General features: G+C 50.4%; 1 protein-coding gene across 4 annotated transcripts; it reads right to left on the bottom strand.

The window, feature by feature from the left end:
• Positions 1-1,924: 1,924 nt before the first annotated feature.
• LOC109784721 (high mobility group B protein 4) lies at positions 1,925-7,646 on the bottom strand. Of its 4 annotated transcripts, none has more exons than XM_020343321.4 (7): positions 7,485-7,646; positions 7,238-7,401; positions 3,434-3,509; positions 3,152-3,235; positions 2,999-3,056; positions 2,710-2,754; positions 1,925-2,579 (listed from the first exon to the last, which is right to left on the bottom strand). In XM_020343321.4, the coding sequence occupies exons 3-7, from the start codon at positions 3,478-3,480 to the stop codon at positions 2,310-2,312; spliced, it is 504 nt and encodes a 167-aa protein (XP_020198910.1). In that variant the 5' UTR covers positions 3,481-3,509; positions 7,238-7,401; positions 7,485-7,646; the 3' UTR covers positions 1,925-2,309. The 4 variants fall into 4 exon arrangements, with proteins under 4 accessions (XP_020198910.1, XP_040241835.1, XP_020198909.1 ...); XM_040385901.3 differs by having other exon boundaries at positions 7,238-7,422; positions 7,485-7,642; XM_020343320.4 differs by having other exon boundaries at positions 7,238-7,412; positions 7,485-7,642.
• Positions 7,647-10,067: the final 2,421 nt, after the last annotated feature.

Genomic DNA, 10,067 nt, shown 5'->3' with positions numbered 1-10,067 from the left:
GGGCCCTCATACATGCCGTACGGTGTGGTGGCATGTCCAAAGAGGTGGCACGCATCTCCGGGGTGTGGCCCCCCTCACGGACGGCGCCGCCGCCGGCACCTAGAGGGGGGAAACGGACGCGTCGGGTCTACACGGAGGGGATCTTGCCGTGGGTTTGGCCCGGATGTTGCTCCAAAGTGTTCCTATGGGCTGACCTAACACAACCGGGTGGAGAGTTCCACTGGTCAAAGCCCATCCGCGCAAAGTCAAAGGGCTATATCCCGTGGTCAAACGCTACAGGGTTAGGCGGGACGGGGGCCCTGGGGGGGAGGGGGTAGCAATGCCACCGGAGCGTCGCACTGGGCCCTCATACATGCCGTACGGTGTGGTGGCATGTCCGAAGAGGCGGCACGCGTCTCCGGGGTGTGGCCCCCTCACAGACGGCGATGACACAGTAGTAGACGTTCTGCGGTAACGGTGCGGCGTGAATATTATTAAATACTCGAAGCGCGATAAAATCATGAGTTTTTTACACGGCGTGGGCACATGTGCTATAGGACTGATGGTAATTTTTCATAATTTTTGGTGATGGAGAAGTATCTGAACACTTGCCTCTACGCGGATTGCTCTGCGCGTGTCTACGACTGTGGCCGGCGGCCTCCGTGGGCCCTGGTGGTAGCAATGCCATCGGAGCGTCGCATCGGGCCCTCATACATGCCGTACGGTGTGGTGGCATGTCTGAAGAGGTGGCACGCGTCTCCGGGGTGTGGCCCCCCTCACGGACGGCGCCGCCGCCGGCACCTGGAGGGGGGAAACGGACGCGTCGGGTCTACACGAAGGGGATCTTGCTGTGGGTTTGGCCCGGATGTTGCTCCAAAGTGTTCCTATGGGCTGACTTAACACAACTGGGTGGAGAGTTCCACTGGTCAAAGCCCGTCCGTGCAAAGTCAAAGGGCTAGATCCCGTGTCTAACCCTGACACAGACGACCGCCGGGTCTAGCCCTTTGACTTTCGCCGGACGGGGTTTGACCGGTGGACCTTTTCACCTGGTTGTCATAGCCCAGCCATAGCTACACCCCCAACACAGTCCCGGCACAACCCACCCCAAGATTCCCTCCACGTCGGCCCGACGTGGCCGTTCCCCCCCTCCGGGACACGGTGGCAGCGACGCCCGTGAGGGGGCACACCCCGAAGCCGCGTGCCGGGTGCCTACGCCTGCCACCACGTTTCCACAACCGTAGGAGGGCCCACCGCAACACCTGGCGGCATTTCTACCCCCTCCGCTACAAGTACCCCGTCCCGTCTAACCTCTCCGTGACACGACGGAAGCAAGGCCCGTGTGGGGGGGCAATCGATATATGTTTTCTGTACATTTAAGGCACATTTAAGTTAATGAAATTGTTTTGGAAAAAAATAAAAAATAAAAAGAGAAAATAAATAAAATATTAAAATATTAGTAAAATCTATGCCGACGTAGCTACGGCCATGAAACGGTAGAGCCCTGGATCGATGACGTGGCGTAGGGCAGGGATCGATGACGTGGCAAGATCCATGGGCCAGGCCTATGCCAACGGCCATACCACTCCACAGGACCGGCGAGCGACGCGGATCGATGATGTGGCGGGCGCCGCGGATCGATGACGTCGGCATAGCTATGCCGACGGCCACCGTTAGCCCGTCGGCGTAGCCTGACGTCATCAAACGGTCGTCGTCGCCCGGGTAGGCGGGCCCACGTGATATGCCGACGGCATGCCCTATGCCGATGGCCGCCGTAGGCATATTTCTTGCGACGCCGACGGCTGATCTATGCCGACTGGCGCCGTCGGCATAGATTGATATACGCCGACGGCTTTAGCTGGGCCGTCGGGATATGCCCATCTATGCCGACGGGGGTCGTCGGCATAGGTTCGGCCGTCGGCATCACAAGTTTTTCTGGTAGTGATCATCGTCTAAAGGAACACCAGTCCCTCAGTTTCACTGGCTAGAGCAACACAAAAAATGTTCCTCGTCTAAAGGAACACCAGTCCCTCAGTTTCACTGGCTAGAGCAACACAAAAAATGTTCCTACGTACTAAATCTATTTCTACTGTAAACATCAACGAGCAAAAGAACCTTAGCATAAGGATCCACTATGAGAAAATATCTAGCGCCAGGAGAGATACAAACCAGCACATAAAGCAAAGCCTAAGATCATGAGACTGCTCAACATTGCCCCATGCCCCCATGCTTGCTGGGCTGCAGGCAAGCAGGGAAACCGAGAGAGCGAAGGCGACTTGACGACATCTTTTGGCCACTGACGGTGATGGAGATGACCAACGACTCAACTTGTGCTAGGTCATCGCCAGTGTTCCATGGCTTGAGGTTGGCACCATTCGACATCTCATCCGCAGGCTCGACCTCGTGGTCGTCGATGGCGCCAGCGCGTCATGCTCCACCACCTCACGCTGGCCGACTTCCCCTTGGTTGTACATCACATCAGCCGGCTCCACCTTGTGGGCCACCTCATGCTGGCCGGGTTCCCCTGGGTTATTGTACGCTTCCATCGCCTTGGCGTACTCTGCTCTACGGTGCTCAGCCATGACGCAATACGACGCCTTATCCTGCATTTCGATCAGAAAATCAAATATGGCACGGATGTTAGTAATATTGGCACATCCTGGTAGATTCGCCCCGCTACACGGTCAGTAAGAATAGATATTACTGGAACAAAATAAGATTTCATCAACTCACTGCATCAGACATAGCTCGCCATCGATCACCACCTGCTTTGTTGATCTGTGAACAAGTGTAAATTTCAAGACCAAGCAATAACCATAATCATGGGTTCTTACATTCGTCCGCTTAGTTGGTTCCCACTATTCGGTTTTACCCCGAGTTTCGAACTATGCTCAGTTTTGTCCGGAGGCAAAGCTGAGCATAGTTCGAAACCACAACAAAACCAATTAGTGCAAACCAACTAAAGGCAGGAACATAAGAAAACTAATCAATCTAATAGGTGGGAAGAAGATTTGATGCTTACCACTGAGGACACCTTGACGTTCGGGTGTTCCAACTTGTACTCCAGACTAAAATCCTCTCTTCATCAACGACACACACATATTTGGATTCAGATTAATTTAGAGCAACAAACAATGCAAATACAATCGAGAGGAAACAAAATAATCTAACTCACAGAAACAAAAAGAAGGCACTGGGAGGCTGCTTGGGCATGTTGGAGTTCTTGCCACACTTAGTCTTCCTCCACGCTAGCCAACCCCTTCATCACATCAAATCACCGTAAAGGACAGATAGAAGAATGAAGTTAGGGCAGGGTTTTTTTCATCTGTTTTTCTAGGTGTGCACCTACATTTATTTAAAGCAATGTCCTCGCAATAGATAGATTGGCTCATTTGTAACCTGAGAAATAAGCCAAAAAAATCGATCACCAATTTTGAGATATGATCGCGAAACTAACCTTCGGTCGCTGCCGCCGCCACTGTTGGACCTCACCATAGGCTTCATCTTTTCAAATCGCTTGGCGAACAAAGGATCTGTAACATTCACCAGTGTTATCGGCTTTTGATACAATAATTACATCGCTGCCCAAAATATGATAAAAAAAATATTTCAGACATCACAGCACTGCATCAACATAGATTTGATTTATACATCACAAATAGGTAAATGCTTACCGGTGCAAACAACCACATTAATTAGCATCAAGCAAGCCAGCATGAGCGACACAAAAGTAGCAACAGGACAACCTAAATTGAGCCGATCTACTGGTATAAAGTCCTCGCCTTCTTTTGAAGGTGAAAAACTACGCTAGCTAAGAAATAGAGAAGGGCCAGATACAAATCTTTCACTCACTAAAAAGTGAAAACCTGTGACTATATCATCCTGAAGACGGCAACCATGCCCTCCACTTTTTGCGAGCGTGGATCAGACACAAGGGGCACATGTTCAGCCTGAGACCATGTCCGTCGTTTGACTGCTTTTATGGAGGCATGCATCTGAAGTATGCAGGTCAGACGCTGCAAGTTACTAAGTGATGAAGCATTTTTGTCGTGATCTGACTTCCCTGAGAGAATCCTTGAGGCATCTGCAAAGTGTGCAGCAGAAACCATGTCCTTCTGAGAAGGTTGTTTACTGGATCCCTACAGTGCAAAGAGCTCTTTATGTTTTGAGTCAGCAGATAATGCAACTAATGGGCGGTGTGAACTTGGGTGCTGCATAATGGCGGTCAGCTATGTCTTTTGTGCAGTCCATCTTAGTATCTTGCGAATTTCAGGCTCAAGATCACCAGTCTTGTTGTACCCATAGGGTGTCTGCTTCAACTAAGCTACATTGCTCCGACCAAGACCATGGCCACTGCTCGAGTACAGTCAAGAGAATATCCAGCTGAACCTACTGTGGCCATCGTTTTCATGCACTTGCCGAGTAGTACAGGTGGGATCAGCACAAAGGGTGAGCTTCCTGATAACTATTAGTGTTATCAATTTTGGTTCGCATGTGCCTATTTCTGTTGATGACCTTGGCCCATTGGAATTTATTGAGCATCAGTTCTAGTTGTTCATGAGCAAGTCAGGGAGTTGGCTAGTTGTTTTTGCCTATGGCACTAGAGATACACTATATCAAAGCCAGGAGCAGTGGAAACTTATATGGGCATCATGTACTGGAGCATGCCGCTGTAAGTCGTATTCCTAGTTACAGGGGCAGTGCAGATCATGAGCATGCAGTACATTGGCAATTTTTTAATCAAGAGAAATTTAAAGTAGTGGCCGTATTGATAGAGAATCCAGTTTTGAACAATTAGCTGGTGGTTCAAGAGCTAGAATTCAGCTTACTGTACAGATCACTCTTGAGTGTTGCTCCCCATTTGGTGCAACAATGCTTAATGGCAACACTCGTCACCCCCTTGTGGTATAAGATCATTGCAGCTCTTCTGAGCAATATATCTTGACCAAGGAAACATTTGCTTGACGATGCTACTGAAACTCTTCAAACTTTGATATAGCAGCCTATTGGAGCTGAGTTGCAACAACCTATTTCACAGCCTGGGCAGTATTTGCCATTCTTCCAGCCAAAGACCCCGTGATAACTTCCAGTCATCATCCCACTAAGCTATCATTTTGTGGCAAGCAACCCGTCACTGAACTGAATCCATGCAAGTCAGGTTGGCCTCTTGGATGTTGATACATTTTGGGGCCTCTGTGCTGCCTAACAGGTGACAGCAAGTCATCTATACTATTTTCACTTCATTTCACGATAATTTGGGCCTAGCAATAGGTATCTTTTTCACTTCTTCTAGCCCTTCAATCTCTTACAGCAATTCCTCGACCCCTTTCTTCCTGTTATCATGTACCCCTACAAAACCAAACCACCTGCTGATCCCCAGTCCCAGGCAGGCAAACAATAGCATATTTTGCCATCTATCCCCCCCCCCCCCCCCCTCCCTCTCCTCCCAGCCGCCACCGCACAGCAGGAACAGGGAGGAGAAACTTCGGCCCTAGGCAGGCAAACAAGAACAACAAAGTGCACAGGAAAAATTGATAAACAAGGAAAAGCAGGCAATAAAAATGGGTATTTCCTCCCTCCTGTTGCTGTCTTAAAACTTAGGTGCAGATTTTCACTACAGGAAATCAAGATACCGCCAGTTAGATATGTTATATACATGCCTCTTCTTTGCCTTATGATGTACTGCTGTTTAGATCATTATGTGGAAAAAAGCTTGTGCCAGAAACTCCCTCTTACTCACTGTTTTGCACCTGGTGCCACCGAAAAATCGGCAAAAGAAATAGTTTCAGGGTGGTGTGCAGAGGAAAAAGAACCTAGGAGAAAAAAATCCACATAGATCACAGTACAAAAAAGTGCAAAAAAAGAAGAGAAAAGTTGCCGTGTCGCGAAAACTGTTCTTCTCGGGAAAATATTTTTCTAGTCTTTTATCTCCAGAATGATTTTGGATCAGATGTTACATATATAGTTGCTTCCCTTGTGGTAGTCTTGTAGTCTTTTTTGTTGTTTTATGATGGGAAGTAAAATTGCATTTTTGTACAGAATAAAGTTGCTCCCCTTTTGTGTAAGGTAGCAGGTGGCCAAATTATTCTGTTTGTGAGTTTTACGAAGTGTGTGAAAATGGCTTTGGTGTTGCTGGTTAGGCAAGACCTAAATACATGATTGCCCCCCACCCTTGTGTTCCCGGTAGTCTGGTTTCCCTGTGTGTGTTTGTTTGTTTCCTGCAAACAGTAATGCTGAATTCCCTTCTCTTGTTTTTCCCTAGATGGTTGGCCTTGACCTGAATGAGCTCCTTGATGAGTTACATATATAGGTGTGCCAACTTGTTCATCATTAAAAAAATGATAGTTTGGGCAAGAAAATAAGAAATGGGCAAAACCTTGATGTTACTTTGTTGGGAAAAATGGGACAGAACAAAAAAAACATGTTGCCCCCTGATCCTATATAGATGTTGCTCCAGTTGTAGGTGAAAAAGGCAACATGATATGAAACAAATTGCTGACTACTCCTACATCATATCCTCTGAATTTTATTTCATTGTATTTTGTCTACATCTGGCAACATGATATTGCCCATGATAAAAGAGCTTGTATGATATCAGACTAACACATTGAAGATAGTATTGGAGAGGCTTGCTTGCTGTGTGTGATTGTTTTTCTAGATATGGGATACATTTTGCCTACATCTGTGTGATATCTGATATGAAGATGTTACCTAAATAGGGTTTCGTGAGTTGAAATTATTGCCTAAATCGCGCCAAACAGACTATTGAGAACTTGCCAGGCGTCAGGGCATAGTAGCAACTCAAAGGATGGTAATCGACGCCTGTGGAGGAATATCTGATCAGTCAAAGTCCCGAATAAGGTCTGCATTTTTTGCCAGGCATCTTGCCACCTCTCAACACAAAGAAACCAGTAACAATGTAAACTTGTTGTGCCGCTGACCTGAGACATTTCTAGGAGGGATACAGTTCAGAGGATGGTTACCATGCAGTTGTCTGCAGCTATGCAGGAAAAGATCTTCTGGTTTGCATTATCATTCACACGAGGCACTCAAGCACCTGGGTAGAAGTATGGTCTAGACACAAAACTAGTTGATTGATTGATTGATTGATTGATTACTGTCAGTTAACAGCTGCTGAAGCTGTCTTCAGTTTCGTCAGGTTTTCTTCAGTTAGCAAGAGCTCGTGAGTAGAAAACGAGGAGAGCAGATTGCTACTCCACTGAACTAGCTAAGAAAACGAGTCCTGCGATCGGAGTGGTACCTGACTAATTAGTGTTGCAGGGAGTTGGTCCGGCGGGCTAGCAGGTCCGGCAGCCTCCGCTCCCCGCCCGTCGTGTCTGGCCTTTTCCTGCCCTCCCCACGCGGCAACCCGTGGTCTTGCGAGAGCGATTGTAGTAGCGACCCCCTCCCCCTTGACTATGCAGCCTGCAAAATAGCTTGTGTGCGCTGCTGCGTCTCAAAATCATCTCGATTTGGCGCGCGGGAGACATAGATCAGGGAGGACTAACCTTCAGCGCCTCGCCGTCGTTCGCCGCCCCCGCACGCCACCGGCAGCCGCCTCCTTCTTCTGTCCCCCCCTCTCCCCGCCGGAACCCTAGGATTTCCTCCCCCTGTCGTCGCACTGCGCGGAAGGGGAGGGGAAAGGGCAAAGCGGCTGAAGCGCGGCCGCTCCCGCACGGGAAAAATATTTGCTCCCTCCAGCGGTGGGATTGAGCCATTGAGGTGCCACGCGGTTCTCATGGCGGGCCCCACGAAGCGCGGCCAGTCGCCTTGCGCGCGGGAGCTGCTTGGTTGGGCGGTTGTGTTAGAGCATCTCCAGCCGCGTCCCTAACATGCCCCCAGCCCATTTTTTCGGCGCCAGCGTCAAAAAACGTCTCAGTCGCGCCCTCAGGACGACGAAAAGCGCCGGTTCGGCCCTTTTTTCCGTCCGGCGGCCGCAGGCTGAACCCGGCGCACTTGGGGGCGATCGGGAGCTCCGGCGCAAGGGAAAAGCGCGGCTGGCCCACACCGTCAGGTGAAAAGTCAAGATTTTCTTCCCCGACTCGCCTCCCACCCCCCCCCCCCCCCCGCGCGCGCCCTCGGCCGTCACTAGCTATATCCCGGCGCCGTCCGCCGCCCTTCACCGCTAGATAGCCATTCCCCGCCGGAAAAATAGCAGAGGTCGCCGCGGCAGCCCCTCCAACAGCAGCTGGGCGTTTCCGGCCGCGGAGGGGCAGTTTAGCGGCGGGTGCACGCCCACCGGGCGCAAGGTGTTCGACGATTTGCCTGCCTCGGCGATGGACTCGGATGACGAGGAAGCGCTCGCCGCGCTGCTGGAGGAGGAAGCCGAGGCCGACGTCCAGGAAGAAGAGCATCTGATGGTGCTCGCCGCCCTCGCCCAGCTCCTGGCGAGCAATGAAAAGCCGCGGCGAGGTGGCTCGGCGCCGGGGCGGGTGAAAGCAAAGAACCGGCATCGTCTCGAAGGCTATTGCATGCTCTACTCCGACTACTTCGTCGATGCTCCACTTCACGGCGACAAAACATTTCGGCGCCGTTATCGAATGAGCCGAAAACTCTTCCTCTGGATTGTGAATTCCATCCGGGAGTTCGACAACTACTTCAAGTGCAAGATGGATTGGACCGGCAAACTTGGATTCACCTCGATCCAGAAGTGCACGACAGCGATGAGGATGCTTGCATACGGAGCTCCCGGTGATTCACTCGACGACTATGGGCGCATGGCCGAGTCCACCAGCATAGAGTGTTTCTACAAGTTCTGTCGGGCAGTGGTGGCAGTGTTTGGACCGCAATACTTGAGAACACCCAATGCGGGAGACACTGCTCGGATCCTAGCACAGAATGCAGCAAGAGGATTTCCTGGGATGCTTGGAAGCATCGACTGTTGGGGAACGTAGTAATTTAAAAAAAAATCCTACGCACACGCAAGATCATGGTGATGCATAGCAACGAGAGGGGAGAGTGTTGTCCACGTACCCTCGTAGACCGAAAGTGGAAGCGTTAGCACAACGCGGTTGATGTAGTCGTACGTCTTCACGATCCGACCGATCAAGTACCGAACGCACGGCACCTCCGAGTTCAGCACACGTTCAGCCCGATGACGTCCCTCGAACTCCGATCCAGCCGAGTGTTGAGGGAGAGTTTTGTCAGCACGACGGCGTGGTGACGATGATAATGTTCTACCGACGCAGGGCTTCGCCTAAGCACCGCTACAGTATTATCGAGGTGGACTATGGTGGAGGGGGGCACCGCACACGGCTAAAAGATCAAACGATCAATTGTTGTGTCTTTGGGGTGCCCCCTGCCCCCGTATATAAAGGAGCAAGGGGAGGAGGAGGCCGGCCAGGGAGAGGCGCGCCAAGGGGGAGTCACTAGGAGTAGGACTCCTCCTATTCCTAGTAGGAGTAGGAGAGGGGGATGGAAAGGGAGAGGAGGAGAAGGAAAGAGGGGGTCGGCCCCCCTTGCCCTAAACCAATTCGGTTTGGGCCTTGGGGCGGGCGCCCCACACTCCCCTTGCTGCCCTCTATTTCCACTAAGGCCCATGTAGGCCCATTAAGCCCCGGGGGGGTTCCGGTAACCCCCGGTACTCCGGTAAAATCCCGATTTCACCCGGAACACTTCTGATATCCAAATTGTTGGAAATATGCCCTAGAGGCAATAATAAAATGGTTATTATTATATTTCCTTGTTCATGATAATTGTCTATTGTTCATGCTATAATTGTGTTATCCGGAAATCGTAATACATGTGTGAATACATAGACCATAACGTGTCCCTAGTAAGCCTCTAGTTGACTAGCTCGTTGATCAACAGATAGTCATGGTTTCCTGACTATGGACATTGGATGTCATTGATAACGGGATCACATCATTAGGAGAATGATGTGATGGACAAGACCCAATCCTAAGCATAGCTCAAAGATCGTGTAGTTCGTTTGCTAGAGCTTTTCCAATGTCAAGTATCTTTTCCTTAGACCATGAGATCGTGTAACTCCCGGATGCCGTAGGAGTGCTTTGGGTGTGCCAAACGTCACAACGTAACTGGGTGACTATAAAGGTACACTACAGGTATCTCTAAAAGTGTCTGTTGGGTTG

The sequence above is a fragment of the Aegilops tauschii genome, chromosome 3 (genome assembly GCF_002575655.3).
Source record: "Aegilops tauschii subsp. strangulata cultivar AL8/78 chromosome 3, Aet v6.0, whole genome shotgun sequence".
In the NCBI taxonomy this organism is placed as follows: Eukaryota; Viridiplantae; Streptophyta; class Magnoliopsida; order Poales; family Poaceae; genus Aegilops; species Aegilops tauschii.
Note: the sequence above shows the minus strand (reverse complement) of the source record. Positions and strands in the feature narration are given on the sequence as shown.

What these genes read in the sequence shown, in the direction of transcription:
- LOC109784721 (XM_020343321.4), bottom strand. Translation starts at nt 3,480, where the DNA reads ATGAAGCCTATGGTGAGGTCCAACAGTGGCGGCGGCAGCGACCGAAG. An exon ending in AGTGCCTTCTTTTTGTTTCT is followed by an intron (nt 3,057 to 3,151) that starts GTGAGTTAGATT and finishes TCGTTGATGAAG; the next exon opens with AGAGGATTTTAGTCTGGAGT. An exon ending in GGCGAGCTATGTCTGATGCA is followed by an intron (nt 2,580 to 2,709) that starts GTGAGTTGATGA and finishes ATCGAAATGCAG; the next exon opens with GATAAGGCGTCGTATTGCGT.